This window comes from Rhincodon typus, chromosome 36 (genome assembly GCF_021869965.1).
Source record: "Rhincodon typus isolate 14 chromosome 36, sRhiTyp1.1, whole genome shotgun sequence".
In the NCBI taxonomy this organism is placed as follows: Eukaryota; Metazoa; Chordata; class Chondrichthyes; order Orectolobiformes; family Rhincodontidae; genus Rhincodon; species Rhincodon typus.
In genome coordinates, this window is record NC_063367.1 from 2484590 (window position 1) to 2502584 (window position 17995).

The window sequence follows — 17995 nt, forward strand, 5'->3', positions numbered from 1 at the left end:
CAGCACTGCTGGTCAGCTATGATTTGAACACTTAATGAGCGTTATTGTTGTCTGAGCTGACCAGTCACAGACTTTCAACAGTCCAGTGCAACTGATATAAATTTGCACCAGAAGTATTTACCTTTTGTCAAAATTCCTTTAAAACAGTTTGTGTGAGATATCTTACTGCGGAACAAAATTGGCTGCTCTAGTAGCATTATTCTATTGGACAAAGTGGGCTTAAAAATAAATATAAGGACATTTCCGTTTGTTTCCTTTCTTCTTTGTTAATTTGGAAATGAATGCCGTATTTTGAGAGAGCATGTTTTCTTAGCAAAAGAAATGTGACTAATCCCAGCATTCCTATTTCTTTTTGGATTTGTTTCATAAACTAGAAACTTCCAGTAAAACAATTTATTCAAGATTATTTGTGAAGCTACTATCTCAGTAAAAAGAGGAACATAGATTATAAATTCATGTCTGATCTGTGCTTCTGCCTGAAGAATCATGACTGACTACAGTTTTATCAGATTATGTCCATGCGTGCCTGCGGTCAATCACAGCATTTTTTTAACTTGCGAATCTGTGATGGAGAGGTGGGAGAAAACTTGTTTTGGTACTGTAGTTACTGATATTCCATGAGTTTGATAAAGCGCTGTTGTAATTAAAAGGCTTTGGGTCTGGTATGACGATCTGTGATGTCAGCATGCAAACTACAGTTGAAGAGATGGAAGCAGAAAGGATGTGACGAGAAAGAATTAACACTTGTGTGGAATCTAAAATTGAGGGTGAAGGAGAGGTGACTGAAGGTTTATGAGGAAATTGGAGAATAAATTGGCGTAACTGAAGATTTTGTGATTATTGGAAGAATGAAAGAAAGGAAATGCACAAAGGCCAGACTTTGGGAGCAGATGGGTAAGAGAGAAGGAGCAAATCTGTTGGAGGTTGCAGGTGTAGGGGGTACGACGTAAAGACATTTGAAAGATTTGGACCAGAAATTTCAAATCAATGCTATGGTAGATAAAGAATGAGAGCAGAGGTGAAGGAGTAGTATGATATCAGGATGTGCATTCCATGAATTATATTGAAATTTGAGTAATAGATGAGCAATGCTAAGTGGCGTGTTACAGAAATTCTGTCAAGAGAGTACAGATGAGCTAGTTGTTCTGTTAAAATGTGAGGAATTTCAGACAAGCAGATGAAGCATTTACTTGTATGATTTAGCAATACAGCATATAATCTAGATTTTTGCCGCCACCTATTTAATCGTGGATATATTTGTTATTTTCAAGTCTAGGAATTCAAATTATATAAATTATAACATTTGTGCTTTAAATTTACTGGATGTTTATTATCTATTCAAATTGCTACAATATCTATAGAAACTGAGAAATCAAATTACTAATGACCCCAAATAGAAATCAGTGAAACAAGATTTCACTTGTAGCTTTTGCCTTAATGATTCAATCAAAATCATGTATTATTAAATACGAATTAACAAGCAAATTGTGGTCAGTATAAACTTCACATTAATCAGGGGCAGTAAAGATAAATCTCACGTTTTTACTGGGCAGTCCAATTAACATTATATGGCACTAATTTCAGACATAGTCCTTCAAAGCAATGCACTTCCTCAAGTAGAATTCCAGCTTTCTTTCTGAATGTCTCCAATCCTCATTTTGATATCAACTGCAAGACAACTCATGTTCCATGGGTGCAGACTGCCAAAATGACACAGTTCTGCAGAACCTGCTTAGCTGTGTTTGGAAGTCTTGTGTTGGATCCACGACATCATCTTTAGCTAAACCCTCAGTAGTAACTAATTTATATGGTCAGTGTTGGTAAATCAGTTCCTGTTAAATAACTGAAACAGTGATAACTATCTTTTCCTGAATTCTCAATCCCAGATGCATGTTTCATGTAATTTCACCTAACATTACCTGCTCTGGCTGATCATCCTATCTCTGATGTCTCCGGTGTTTGTGTGGCCTCAACCCGCTTCACATTCAGTTCCAGTTCTAGTTTTGCTTTTTATAGAAACTTGGAGGTCAGTTTCCATGTCAGTTTGGATCTGATCCAAAAATATAAATTTTTAAACCAGTGCACCAACAGAACATTCATCAAGTCATCTTTTTATCCAGCAGCCTGTACACGCAACTTGACTGGTTCTGCAAGCAGCAGATTCCGTCATAAAAACTTTAACGGAATAAATTGCGAGTAAAGTTTTGATTAATTGACACATTTTTAGTAGAATAAAGCCAGATTAGGGTTAGATACGCGGAGCTACTGAATCCTTTACAAAAATAATGTGCACGGATGAATTTCATGATGGTAAGAATTTAAGTGCTGTAGAGGATACAATTTTGTGTGATGATTTTGTTGGATTACTTTCCTGTGAAGCATTTGGGATTTTTTAATGTTCGAAACTCGGAAAATATGAATTGGTTTTCTTAACTGGAACTGGGGGCAGGATGGGGGTAACTACAATTTAAAATCAGCCTCAATGAGTTGAACGTTATATTGAGGCTGGCTGTTGTCTTGGTTATGTTGTTAAGACTAATTGATATAATTTTGAAGATCTTGAATTTGGAGGGCTATTATGGTCATTTGACTGTAAAACAAGAGTTTTTAGTTGGCTTCTGTCCTATCAAGCATGTTTTATATTACAAATATAATATACTGGATCAGACATTTACAATTGAAAAGTTAACCTTTTTGCATAACATGGTGAACAATAAACAAGTTTGTGTGCAATTAAAAGAACTATTCATGCAACGAATTAGTGAATTTAAGACCCTTAGATAAACAGGAAATAGTGTGATCTGAATATTTCTCTTCCTTTATTTTCCCATGGTTTTTTAGGAACGTCCATGTTTGGATAAACAATACTTCGTTTGAACCCATGATGTGTTTGGTTTTTGCTGCAGTGTAACAGGAAAAAAATGCACTAATGTAGGAAATTTTGCGTTTTTTGGCTACAGAATGTTAGCTGGAATTTAGCAAAGTAGTTTAGATTTGCGTTATGCTGAGTGAGTCCCCACTGTTTGCAGTTTGTTTGTATTTCATAGTCTTAGGATGAATCTATATTAATCCATAATTCAATCCATAAGTAACCAAAAACATTACGCTGGTTATATTATTGAGTCTGTGTTTATTTCCCCCTTCATTTTGTGATGCGTAATTAGTTTGTTAGAAAGTACAATTTTAATAGAAGAAAACCTTAAGATTAGATCTGTGCAAGTTAAGGAGTGGTAATGCAGATGTTTGACTCTGAGGGAAGATGCATTTTGATGGCATGGTTGAAATATTACTTAAAAGTTAGCAGCAGACATTTCTGTTGTGTGAAAGATTGCTCTTTTTAGTGAAGTTTCAGCTTTGGTTTTTAGTTGTACCAAAAATTCTTTGCAGTTTTGTTTGTGTCTACAAATGAATTTGCAAATAGCAATCTGATATTGGGATTATTATAATATATTGGATTTTTAATCACTGTTGAAATGAGCATTGATTTAAATGATTTTGATACATATTTATTTCTGAAGATATGAATAATTTAAAGGGAAGGAAGGAAATTTATTGCAAATTTTACAACTAAAATTATAAATATAAATTAGAATTAGATTTTATTGTCACATGTAGTGAAGTATAGGAATACAGGAGTACAGTGAAAAGTATGCAGTACTGTTTTCCGGCACCATCTTGGTTACAAAAACCATAATTTTAAAAAAAAGGAAATAAAAGAAACAAAGCTAAAAAGCGAGAAAAAAAATCCAGAACTTAGTCCATCTCAATAAAGGTCTCTGGAATGCTCAGTCTCCGAAGTAGGTCTCCGACCGCGGCCTGTAGTCTTTAGCTGATGCTGCTGCCTATGATCTCTGCTGCTTCCGCCACCCCTGATTGACAGGAGGAGCTTCAAACTTGCTGCCACATCATACTGCCATGAGGCGGCTGCCATTTTGTGAACGGCCCACTCTTGCTGATGATCTGCCACAAAAGGATTTAAAGAAAATTCTCAGAATGATGAGACTTCAGAGGGGCACAGACAAGCTAAGCGAGTGGGCAGAAACTTGGCAGATAGAATCTAGTCTGGGGAAATGTGGGGTAATGCACTTTGGCAGGAAGAATAGAAGCGATCAATATTATTTAAATAGAGCAAGACTGCAGAAAGCTTTGGAGTAGAAGGATTTGAGAATCCTAATCCATAAATTACAAAAAGCTAACAGCCAAGTTCAGCAAACAGTAGAGAAGGTAATAGAATCTTGGCCTTTGTTTTAAAGGAATGGAGCATAAAAGTAGGGAGAAGTTGCCAAAACAATACAGGATTCTTGTCAGTCCACAGCAGGATTACTGTGAACAGTTTTAGGGGCCCTGTGTAAAGGATGAAGTACTGGCACTGGAGGCAGTCCTCAGTTGATACCAGTATGGAGGAATTGTTTTATGAAGAAAGATTGAGTAGGTTGGGCCTGTACTCAGAATTTAGAAGAATGAGACAAGATCTTATTTAAGGATTCTTGGAGGACTTGACAGGATAGACACAGAGAGGATGATTTCCCCTTGTGGAAGAGTCTAGGACCCAAAGGCATAATCTTAAAATAAGGGGCTGCACATTTAAGACACAGATGAGGAGGAACTTCTTCTGAGGGTAATGAATCCCTGGAATTCATTATCATGGGCTGTTGAGGCTGGGTCATTAAATATATTCAAGACTGAATAGATGTTTAATCAGTAAGGGAATCAAGGGATATAGGAAAAGGTAGCAAAATAGAATTTAGGATTATCAGATTAGCCATGCTTTCATTAAATGGTGGAGAACATGTGCTTTTTGCTTTTCAACAAATTCATTTCAGTTTTTTCTCACACCAGACCTTCCTTTACATTTATTTCATCTCACTTAGCTGCATACTTTGCAGCTGAGGGGGCAAGCAGATAGCTAAAGATACCTTCACAACCCTTGTCAAAGCCAGTGTGTGGTCACTTGGTATGGAATGCTAAAGTATGATCCAAGGTAGAAGGATTGACACTTTTCTCCTTTCCAGTTAAGCGGGTGATCTCCTACCCAGTGGTGCAATCTACTTGCCTTCTTGGGAAGTGTAAAAGCTAATGCCAAATAAGATTGGCATTTATTGTAGCGCTAACAATACAGTGTAGGTATATTTTACATTTAGTTGCTTCCTGTGTTAAAGCAGGGGTCAAAGTAATTTTTTTTTTAGGCCTCGGAGATTTTGCCGAGGGCTACTTTTATATTTTGGGCTATTTTCATTTTCTGGGGCATCCTTTTTTCAGTTTGAACTTCTCCTTTATTAGATAATGCAGTCACTTAATAGCATATCTTCTGTATTTTTGTTAGTGTTTTTTTAGATAAAAAGTTGGTGCATGTACCAAACTTTGCATACATCTATATATTAAATATTTTAACTTGATAACTGTAATTAAGAGATTTGTGGGTTTTTTTGTGTAAGACATACATTCACCAAGATGTACGGTTAAATATATCTGTTGTGTAAAAATGATGCAAAATTAATTCTGATTTTCCACAAATTTTGTCTAACTGGGAAAGATATCATTTGCAAGTAGCTTCCTGATCATCTGTGTAAAATTGATTACATGTGAATATCATCTAAATAAACAATTTTCAGATTATCTATTGTTTTGTATACTCTATTGCAAAGATTCTGTTTTAAAAAGAGACTCTATACTCTATTGTGTCTGTAGACATTTTGAAAAAAAATTCACAGCCTGTGCTCCCTGATTGCTTTGCATTTACAGAAAGTTGACTTGTGTGCCTTCTGCTGTCAGTATTATTATTAGCTATAAACTCCAACAAACATGGTCAGTGATGGATAAAGCTATATGATGCGTAAAGGTTGTTTATCCAATTAGTGGATTGGCCTCTCCCCTCGACTGATGCTTTGGCTCTGCTGCCTCTTAGCCACCGCCCCCACCCCCCACCCAAAAAAAACATGCTGGGTCAGCCCTGACCCCTGGTTGATGTAGCGACCTAGCTCTGATAAGTAAGTATTCACTGTATTGAATAGTTACTTGTGACCTTGTGAATCTCTGCTGCGCGGTGACCTTTCATCTAGTGAAAGTTATTCCTCTAGCTCGTCCAATTGTGGTGAGCCTCTCTTTGCTTTTGCTACACCTTCAATTAGAGATTTCTTCTCTGAGAACAAGAGAGAGAACTTGTGATTGGAGCTGCAGCATTGAAGACACTATGTGAGTTTGGAGGAGGAGGTCGTCACAGAAACTGTTTCAATCACAATGGTGACTTTTATCATATTGATCGTCCTGTCTCCAACCCCCTATGTATTTTGAAGATTATGGTTAGAATGCTTTCTAACTGATCATTATGATAGATTAACTTAATTTTAGGATTAAAGCTAGATCAAACATATAACTAATTTTTTATTTGTTTGTGGGATGAGGGTGTTTCTGGCTAGGCCAACATTTATTGCTCATCCCTAATTGTGCAGAGGGCAGTTCAGAGTCAACCACATTGCTGTGGCCCTGGAAGCACATATAGGCCAGATCGGATGAGGATGGCAGTTTCCTTTCCCAAAGAGCATTAGTGAACCTGAGCTCACTAAACCCTAAAACTGTAACAGGGACATATCTCTTCAAATAAGTCAATAGAGGAACATGCAGGTTTACATTTAGAGCAAGTCTGAATATCTGACCTTTTTAAATGTATGTATTTAGAGTCTGTCAAACTTAGTTTAAACTAAGTGTTCAGCCTTATCTTTGCTGCAATGAATCTGTGAGAAGTGGTTACTTATTGCTATTGTTCACTCGTTATGGTGCTTTTTGAAGTTTTTGTTTTCAATCTGAAATTATTGATATGTTTGAGTCTATTTTAAACCTGCAAAAGATTGATTTATACAAGTTTGGCTGGTTGTTGCACTAAATTGTTGTGAAAACTGTTTATTTTGCAGTCCAACAGTGCAACATTCGATGCATGAATGGTGGGTCCTGTGCTGAGGATCACTGTATTTGTCAGAAAGGATATACTGGGACTCATTGTGGGCAGCGTAAGTAGTGTTACTAATAGATAATTTTGATCCTTAAAATAATTTAGCTAGTTTTTTAACCTTCAATATGCTTCAATCACTGTTCACATTTCCACTACATTTATTTCTTTAATAAAAACAAAAAAAATTGCTGGGAATACTAATAAGCATCTGTGGGGAGAAACAATTAATGTTTCAGGTCTAGACGACTTTTCACCAGAACTGAAGGAAGATGGAGTGTAAGCTTTTTTAAAATAATGGATGGAGCGAGGAGACGGGAAGAACAAATGGATAGCTTTGTGATATGCTGAGGCGCAGGAGAGATTAAATAACAAAAGAATTCAAGTTGGAAAGAGCATAAATGGGTATAGCACAGAACCAAACATTATATCAAAATGGTTGTATAGCAATCTTTTGAGTGTCACATGAAAAAGAAATCAGACTAGACCAATCCAGCAAAACAGAACACAAAGAAGAAAAAGGAAGAAAATGGAAGAAATAAAATGACAAGTTGGGGAACGTAAGAGTCCAGAAGCTGTAGAGTGCCAAATCCAAATATCAAGTTTAGTTATTGTTTTAATTTCAGATTTCCAACATCAATGTTTTGGCTTTCACATTTATTTCCTATTTGAATTAAGTTATCAGTCATTGTTTGTTGCAGGGAAGTTGTCAGAGAGGAGTCTTGAGTCCAGAGTTCAATGGTACAATTTGATCTTTATCCAGTGCTCTTTACCAATGCAGTGTGCGAGAGGCATGGGAGGCAGCCCCAATCAAATACAGTGTATTTATACGTTCTCGTATTACAATAGCCCATGCCACATTGATCTCATTACAGTTTATTAGATTAAAAACACTAACAATAACCATTTCTGTTCAATAAGCAACATTGACATACCCCGGCTGTGATCGCATCTGACTATTAGAATTCTTATCTTGTGACTGCTCAAACTAATGACCTAACATCATCACTTCACAATGGCTAAGTTGATCTCACCATAGGTGACTGTTTGTTTGGTCTTTGGACTTTCTGTTCCTTCCTGTGAGTATGCTAACGTGACTAACACCTATGCTGCAGAATTAGCTCTCCTAAGCTTATTTCTTGCCAACATGTTTATTTCCCTGTACCATGCTAAGCTATAACCCTATTTCCCCAATAAATCTCCCCTTCAGTTCCCTCAAATATCCTTGGCCACAGCCAAGATGGCCATTATTTGTGTATGGTATTTTCCCAATACATGGAAGCAGCAACTGCTCTTCTCATACCAATCTCCTGTCCCTCCATCTCTTGACTTTCCTTTTAGTGATGCAGGCAAATATAGATTGTACAATTGGAACTACAAACGGTAATACTATTGGTGATGTGATTCAAATCCACGGGTGTCCCTGAACATTAAGAACCCAGTTCCAAATCTTATCATAAAGTCCTGGGTCATGCAAAGTCTTATCCACATTATCAGGATGAGTCTTGATTTCTTTGATGCGTTCGTTTCATAGATGAATTATGTTTTTCAACACTAATATGTGGAAGCCAGTCTGCCATCAGGTTGGGATGGGTGGTAATTCAGTTGGTATGTATGGTCTCTGTCCGCATGTTGGATCATGAGGTTATCCTTCATTGCTGTACTTGACAGTAGCACTGGCAAAGTTTTGTTGGTAATGGTGATATCTGACGGTATTGCCAATTGCTATGTTGTGTCCTTGTAGGGGACATCACCTCTGTCCTTCGCCATAGCTGTCAGCAGTTGTGACGAATGTCTCCATTTCAGTTCCCCCTTCAATATCCACCAAGATACACATATTACCTGTAATAATCACTTCATTTGGACCAATCCATCAGGACTGAAATCCTGTCTGTTGAGGCAGTATTTTTGCTATCGCCTGACCGCCAAGCTCTGGTGTAGTCATGATAATATTCTTCTGTTCCTTTTCCTCCAATCCGGCTCGTTTTTTTGTTGGTCTATGACTTCCCCTTTTAGTTCGTGCAACTGCTTGGCTAGCACCCCCGCCTCAAACTGAGTAACCTTGTCCCTTACGTTACAGGCTTCCTGTCACTAAGTCCTGTAGCAACTGCATAGCTCGTCAAGTTATTAGTTCGAAGGGGTCAGTCCTGTTCCTGTGGTATAGGTTGATCTTAGTTTCGGTAAGATGGTGGGTAATACTTCTGCCCAACACCACCCATTTCAGTTAGGGTTTTAGTTAAGCTGTTTTTCAGTGTCTGATTCATCTGTTCTACCATTCCTGAACCTCAGGTTTTAGGCGAGGTGGAATTTCTGTTTTATCCCTAACAGGCCACATGCTTGTTTAATCACTTTCCTGATAAAGTGCCTCCCTGATCTGAGGCACACCCCACCCGCGGCCATCTGAGTATAACTGCTTTGGTTAGTATCCTTGTGACTGTTCAGCCCTTACAGGGGAATGCCTCCACCCACTGGATCAATCAGTCCATCAGTATTAGTATCTTTTTCTCCTGAGATTGCAGGAAGATTCCTGCAAAATCCATTTGTAGCTGTTCCCATGAGTCCCTAGGTCTGGGCTTGTGACCTAGTTTTATCTTAGTCGCTTTTCCTGGCTCACGCTGTGCACGTCATACATCTTTGGCAAACTTGTAATGTCTGTACCCATTCCGGCCACCACCAAGATCCTGTCATTTGTGTTGCATTTTCACGCTCCTGAGGTGGGCCAGGCCATAAGTTTTCAGTAATGTCTTTCTTACATCCTCTGTATCCCAGTCTGTCCCCTCTTCCTTTCTCCTATTCCTGAATATCTTCCTGGGAGACGGTTCCTTGTAGCGCCTCTCTGACTACAGCCATTGGTACCTCCTCGAATACCTGCTGCCTTTATTAGTGTAGTCATTGTCCTGTTGCGGTGGAGTTTTTATCTTCCTATGGGCTTTGATCTTAACTACTTGTGCTTGTTTAGGAGGTTTAGCTGCCTCTACCAGATCTCTAACCTGTTCTTCAAGCTGTTTGTGGTCTCCAGACGAGGTGATCTACCCTCAGCGGGCCCAAGTCATCATGTATACTTTATGTGGTACATGTGCTGTACATGTAAATATTAACCCTGTAATTTTTGGCTAGTTTCAGTGCCTCAGTTAAGGCCTTTAATTCAGCCACTTGGGCTGAATACCTTCAAGGGATCTGTTTTCCCAGTTTTAGGTTTCCCTCTGTCTACCACCGCTCAAGCAGTACAGGGTGTCCCTCCGCAATATTTTCTTGACCCATCTACAAATAATTCTGTGATCCCATCTCCTCCTAGTGGTCCCTCAGCAATCCTGCCACACTCTCCAATACCAGCTTCTTTCAAACATTCATTTTGTTCCTTTATTTTACCATTAGCTCTGACGGGTTCACTAAACCATCTGTGGTTAGGGATGGTTTGTCTGCCAGGAGCAGAATTAATTCCCACTTGGCTCAGCAGCTATCTGAGAATGCCCTCAATTTACCTGTTTGTCTAAATCCTTCACTATCACAGATAACACCTTATCAGCTTTGACGGGATATGGATTGTATGGGGTTGAGGGCCCCTTTATAGGGTCTACAGGTAATAGCCCACATTACTGTTTGTGTGGCCCACACCTGAGTGTGGGTCCTAGCTATCATAGAATCCCTGCAGGAGGAAGCAGGCCATTTGACCTATTGAGTCCTCCGAAGAGCATCCCGCCCATATTCACTCCTTATATTATCTCTGTAACCCTGCTCTTCCCATGGCTATTGCATTTAGCCTACACATCCCCGGACACACTTTGGCCAATCCATCTAACCTTCACACCTTTGGACAGTGGGAGCAAACTGGAGCATCTGGAGGAAACCCACGCAGACATAGGGAGAATGTGTGGAGTTTGCACAGTCTCCTGAGGCTGGAATCAAACTGAGGTTCCTGTGCTGTGAGGCTGCAGTGCTAACCACTGAGCCACCATGTTGCCCCAGTTGCTCCCCAGATTCCCTAACTGGCCCAGTCTCCCTGCAGTGTAGCCACCCTGGCAATGTAGCATCTCCTTTTCTTCCTGTCCCTATCAAGGTGAGAAGGTTGCCATGTTATACATTGGGTTTCCACATCAGTAGTCATACACAACTGTTCTAAAAGGTCAATTTCCAGAATGATCCCTTCCTTATTCTCACATACCCAGATCTGAATGAATTCTGCAACTGATCTGGTTCGCTTAGCCAAGCTTCTTTAATTCTTGTAGCTTCTCTAATTTTGATTGAGGAGGTGAGGGGTAAATCCATATTGGTGATAAGTTATAGATGTTGCTTTATCTGTTAATATCATACACTGCTGACCTGTAACAGTGTGTCAATAAATATTCTCTCATCACTGTTTTAAGGTCACTTTAGCCCAATTAAGGGTGCTCCTCCCTAATGTATTTGCTAGAATCCTTAAATGCCTGTACCCATCTTAAGAGCGTGAGCCAACTTGGGCCCTTTAAGTTTGTTGGTAAATTTTGCCATACGTTCTTAGGCACTTTGGTCCTATTAAGGGCATGTACATCATTGTTGGTGAGACTGACCCTCTACCAACTCATCCGTTTTCTCCTAGTTAAGGGCCATTGTTATCATTCCCTTTTAATGTGGACAATTTGTTCAATAACATTTGCCTCTATGTGGGATACAAGGTTTTGATTTAACTTCCTTTCTCTCCTGTTGATTCTTCTGCCTGTGTCTTCAATTGTTTTTTGCTATAGCCTGCAGAGATGCTATAGGCTCAGGTCTTTCTGATCTATAGGGTGGTGGGTCATTCCACCTGTCGTCATCCTTAAGTGTCTATGCATACATTTTGTTGCCCAGTTCTTCGCAGTCAAGATTGTTGATCCCATTACAGTCCATCAGTTTAGGTGGGTGCTAGGCACCACCCCCGTTGCTGCCACCATCTGTCCTTTTGGCTGACAGCACTACATCTGAATGCTGTCACTCTCACTTGCTCCTGCCTTTTGTTAGTCATACTCCTGACAAAGACTGTCAGAATAACAACTACCATCTCCTATAATATTCTTTGTCCTGTCCCTGCCACCAGGTTTGTTGTTCTGATATCGGGGCTTTCTGGCGTTGACCCTTTCTTGATCATTTCAGTGATCAATTTCTGGTTATGATTAATTGACGTCTGTATCATGGAGCCCTCTGGCCTCCATATCACTTTTCCTGTATCTTTAGTTTTACAGTCCTTCAGCTTAGCGCTCTCCAAACCTTCCTGGCTGCCATGACTGTTCTGTCAGTCTGTAGTTTTGCCCCCTACCAGAATGCTTTTCAGTCTTGATTTAGTTGTCCTGCTTAGAGGGCTTCTCATCCTCCCTGGTGTGGGCTCTCTAATCCTCTATCCTCTTCCCTGTCCTGCTATGGGGCTCTTTAACCATCCCTAGTGCAGACTACTCACCCGTTCTGCTTGTGCTTTTTGTGCTTTTTTTATTTTCTTGATTCTTGCCTCCATTGTGTGAAATTTATAGCAGAGTTTCAGAATTTAGAGAAGTAGATGAATACAAATGCTTAAGTGTTTTTTGTAAGGTGAGAGAGATCCTAAATGAATTTGCAAGATTAAAAATGTTGTTTTTCAGCTATCTGTGAGAATGGCTGTTTGAACAGTGGAAGATGTGTTGCTCCCAATCGATGTGCCTGTACGTATGGATTTACAGGAGCACAATGTGAACGAGGTAAGACAATCTTGTGTGTAACTGACTCAGAACAAATTGTGATTTACTTGGACTGATTCCTGAGATAATGGTCTTGGCTTATGAAGAAAGGTTGAGCCATTGGGAGTTCAAAAGATTGAAGTGATTTTGGTGAAATAAGATTCTGAGGGGCCTTGACAAGGGTGGATGCTGAAAGGATGCTTTTCCTTGTAGAAAAATCTAGTTTAATTGTCTATATTATCAAAAAACTGATGGTGTATTAATTTACATTAATGCTAAATGCTATGTTCTATTTGATTGTCATTTCTTATTTAATTTAGAATGCAAAGCTTAAGAATATCAATTTTTTTGCTTGTGGTGTTTTTGACATGTGAAACCTAAACTGTTACTCCATGTGATTCCTCAAGGAAGCAAGGGGTGCGTACAGCCTGTAGAATTTGAGTCGGCCACATCTTGTTTGTGGCTGCTTGTTCCTAATTATCTTGTGGCATATCTGCTGTTAGTTCTTTCAGACTGCTTGATAAGCTAGTTGTAGTGTTTAGAGTTGGCCACCTTATTGCAGGCATGTGTCTCTTTTTGGGGAAAAAAAAACACTTAACAGATTTGGAAATATGTGCTGCTTAAATTGATCTGTGATTCCTCACCTTGTTAAACCAGCCAAGGGAGTATCTTTAAGAATGTAGCTGAAGGGCTTTTTAACAGCAGTGTGATCATTCCTTGGAATTGCTCCCATAGCATTCATTGTTTCTGTCACTAATGGCACAGGATTTGCCACATTCTTCTTGGCAGACTGCAATATAAACAGCTTGTCATTCATGACAACATACGTTTGGCCTATTCATTAATATTTCCTAGATCTTTCAGTTTGTTTTACGTGGACATACATGACTCATGGGTTACTTGACTTGGCCATCAGTAATATTTATGTGCAGGCAATCTGAGGTTAGGATCCCTAAGCAGTGTAACAGTGACCAGAAAATTGCTGGACCTCAAACCAGTTGGCACATAACCGGTTTCCACTCCTATTTACTTCTTGTCAGATAGGCAGTGACTGATCTTGTACCAGTGTCTCATGTTGGTATTTTTGATCCTTTTGTAACTTATGTAGCTTTCTTAATGTTAAACGTTGGTAATCGTGACAAAGTACTCTATGACCCCAAGCATCCAGGAGTGTTACTTCTTCATTTATGGTGCTTGAAGGAAAAAGAAGGAATTGCATTCATATACTTTGGTGCCTTTTTATCACCATTGAATAGCCAAAAACACTTTGGCAATTCAAGTACTTTTTAAAATTGTAGACATTGTTTTAATCTGGGGAATGCTGCAGCCAATTTGCACACAAACTCCAGTAAGTAGTGCTATGATGATGACCAGAATCTATTTTGTGTGATGTTGCTTTGAGAGAGAAATTATTGGACCGGAAACTGGTGATTCAAAATAATGAAATAAGATCTTTCATAAACACGAGAGCGGGCTTTGGCTTAACATCTTACCTGAGAGGTCACAACTCCAACAATGCAGTGCCTCCACAGGTACTGAACTGTGGTGTCAGCCAAATTTTCTTGTCTCAATTGTGTGGGGCACGAAATCACAACCTTCTGACTCTGAAGCATGATTTATACTAACTGAATTACAGCGATCTCTAAAGTTTATTAATAATGTTTTAGGAACAAATTAAAAGGAGTAGACCATTCAATCGCTCAAGCCTGTCCACCATTCAATGACATCATGGCTGATCTATGGCCTGACTCCATACACCTGCCTTTAGTTCCTATCCCTTGATATTTATGCTAAACAAAAATTTATCAATTTCAGATTTAAAGCTAACAACTGATCTAGCATCCACTGCTGGTTGTGGAAAAGAATTCCAAACATCTACTGCCCTTTCTGAATAGAAGTGTTCCCTAATTCTCAGACTATAACTCAACCATTGAGTCATAGAGACATACAGCACGGAAACAGACCCTTTGGTCCAACTTGTCCATACAGATCAGATATCCAAAATTAATCTAGTCCCATTTGCCACCATTTGGCCCATATCCCTCTAAACCCTTCCTTTTTAAATGCCTTTTAAATATTGTAATTGCACCAGCATCCTCCACTTCCTCTGGCAGCTCATTCCACACATTCACCACCCTCTGAGTGGAAAACGTTGCCCCTTAGGTCCTTTTTAAATCTTGCCCCTCTCACCTTAAACCTATGCCCTCTAGTTTTGGACTCCCTCCTTTGGAGAAAAGACTTTGATTATTCACCTTATCCGTTCCCCTCATGATTTTATAAACTTCTTTAAGGTCACCTCTTAGTCTCCCCTCCCAGGGAAAACCGCTCCAGCCTATTCAGCCTCTCCTTTTAGTTCAAACCCTCCAGCCCTGGCAACATTCTTGTAAATCTTTTCTGAACCCTTTCAAGTTTAACAACATCTTTCCTACAGCAAGGAGACCAGAATTGAATGCAGTATTCCAAAAGTGGCCTAACCAATGTCCTGTACAGCCTCAACGTGACATGCCAACTCCCACATTCCATGCACTGACCAACAGAGGCAAGTGTACCAAATGCCGCCTTCACTACTCTATCTACATGGGACTTGACTTTCAAGGAACTGTGAACCTGCACTCCAAGGTCTCTTTGGTCAGCAACACTCCCCACGGCCTTACCGTTAAGTGTATGTGTCCTGCCCTGATTTTCCCTACCAAAATGCAGCACCTCAGATTTATTTAAATTAAACTCCATCTGCCACTCCTTGGTCCGTCTGATCAAGGTCCCATTGTACTCTGAGATAACCTTCTTCACTATCCACTATACCGTCTGTTTTGGTGTTATTTGCCAACTTACTAACCATATCTCCTATTTTCTCATCCACATCATTTATATAAATGGCAAAAAAGTAGTGGACCTAGCACTGATCCTTGCGGCACACTGCTGGTCACAGGTCTCCAGTCAGAAAAGCAACCCTCAACTCTTTTAAATGTCAGTATAAACAGAGAAAAAAAACCCAAGATCGCCCGACACTACCCGCAGCAGACACTTCCGGGACAGGGACTGCGCTGGGTGAAACACAGAGCAAAGCCCACTCTGTTGATTCAGAACAGAAAATAAAGATGTCTTGACTTTGTTAGACAAAAATGAATACCTATTACTCTAGGGAGGAGAAACAAAAACAAATAAAAAAACAAAAAATGGCTGTCCTCTGACTCCAACCCCATCAACGTCTTTGCGCAGGGACTGCAAGGGTGCAAAGTAAAAATAAACTCGAGCAAAATCAAAGAAAACAAATAAATAAACAAACAAACGACTAAATAAGCAAATTTCCACTGCTCCTTCCCCATCGAACACTCCTGGGACAGGGACAACATGGTTTAAAATCCAGGGGATGTTCCACTACTCATTTCAAATAAAGATAAAATTCCCCTCTCGCTGATCCCCATTCAAATGCATTGGATACAGGGACAGTACGGGGCTAAAATAAAAGCCCTCTTTGCTTTTCCAAGGGTTCCAAAATTGGAACAAAAGGAAAATAAAACACCCCTCTTCCCTAGGCACCAAACAACAAACAAAAAACAAACACAAACTCAAAAGGCAAAACTGAAACTTGTGCTAAGAAAACAACTAATTCAGAATATCATTATCCAGGTTGACAATGCACGCATGCTCCCTCTCCAGGGGCACTTGTGCGTGGATGTAACTGTGAAAGAGGGACAGACTTTCAGGAACAGTGAGCCCCGCTTTGGCCTGTTGCCTGGAACTGTTAATAGCCATCATGCCCAAGCCCAGAAGCAAAACCATGAGAAGGCTTGTAAACTTGTCTGCCCCTCCTTGCACTGGGTGCCTGTAGATCAGGAGTGTGGGGCTGAAGTGTGACAAAAATTTTAGCAGCCCCTTCAAAAAACTAAAGGGTCTGCAGGCGAATGCTTTTGACGTATAATTGGAAGGCCATTTACTCCAGGCCACACGATGTGTATGTGGTCTGGCACACAGTAAACCTGCTCAGTCGCTGGTTGCACGGAGCTGCCAAGTGCAGCCCTCTTCACCCCAGATGTCAGAGGGGAGGAACCCTTCTTGAGGGCCTCCACTGGGGTTCTCCATGGCCTGAGGGCAAAACATCACACCAAGGTGCTGAAGTGGAGAGTGTGCAGTGTCAACCGGTACAAATAACGCCTCCATGCTGTTCAAAAGGGCGCTGGGAGCGTATCCCTGAGGCTGCTCAGATTGTGGGGCACACTGTCACAGGGGAGGATCTGCAGTGTGGACCCATGTCGAGTTCCTGGCGGACAGGGGTCTGTTCATCTAGAAGCCCACTGCGTGCCTGAGCCGCCTTGAATACACATGAAGTTTCAGGGCCAAGTTCCTCGTCCGTCAGGCTCCGGATGGCTCAGTTCGTGAAATGGAGGTGGACCGACGCCCTTGCAGTTAACTGTGTCAGCATTGTCTAGCCCGCTCCCCTGCCATTCAGCATGTCCCCAAATCCGCTCAGCCCTAAATCCCAAGCTTTCTCCTCCCTTTGCCAGCACAAACCACGCTCAAGGAAGAACCTGTTCCTGAGCAGTAGCTCCCTAATGAGAGCTGGTGTGAGCCGACTGTATCCCAGACCCTAGATGGGCATTCCTGGAAGAAGACCTGTGGCTGGGTCCACTCCATGAACGGGAGCTGCGCAATGCCAGGGAGGCTACGCAGCTGACGGAAGAATTGCACCATTAGGGTGCATCACCTTGGAGCAGGCTCGACATAGAGGTATGACTGCAGGGTCTGAAGGCAGAAAGTCACTACCTGGGTGCGAAGGCAGTACCACCTCCCTCAAGAAGGAGACTGAGAACTGCAGCAGCAACCCAGTTTTGCCTCTTGTCCCAGAAAAACTCGACATGCTTTTTCTGGATGTGGTGACAAAGCCAGGGGAAGGACCACAACATGGCAGCTACCGGCTGTTTTATGACCAGTCCCGTCCAGCACGGCTAGGCGAGCGGTCACCTTGGTTTCCAACTTTTGCCAGTATGCCTGCCAGGACTCGCCAGCAGGGCAAAGATGGACTTCCAGGTAGAGGAGGTGAGTGATACTTCATGGGAAGCCCCGGAGCTCCTCCAGCTTGGGGTCTGCCATGGACTGACCAGAAATCCCGAACACTTGCTCCAGTTGATCCTTGTGGAGGATGCCACAGTGTAGACCTCCTGACACTCGTGCATCCTCCGGACGTCAGCTAGGTCTGTGAACATGAGGATCACATTGTCTACACATGCCAAAAGAACTACCTCTAGCCTTGGCCCACGCAGAGCCAAACTTGAAAGCTGCTTACACAAGAGGTGCAGTAATGGCTCCACACAGTGAGAATAAAGTTGGTCGCACAGGGGCAGCCGTGATGCACTCCTCCCAAAGCGTAGGGGCGTGCCAACCTTCACTGGGC

At 40.9% G+C, this 17995-nt stretch overlaps 1 protein-coding gene across 1 annotated transcript in view; it reads left to right on the forward strand.

The window, feature by feature from the left end:
- The window catches only part of LOC109916808 (fibrillin-1-like), a 589008-nt gene that overhangs the window by 16968 nt on the left and 554045 nt on the right, over window positions 1–17995 (forward strand). Inside the window, exons 4-5 of the mRNA XM_048617021.1 lie at window positions 6909–7004; window positions 12529–12624. Of these exons, the coding sequence (XP_048472978.1) occupies window positions 6909–7004; window positions 12529–12624 (192 nt within the window). The remainder of the gene's footprint in view (window positions 1–6908; window positions 7005–12528; window positions 12625–17995) is intronic.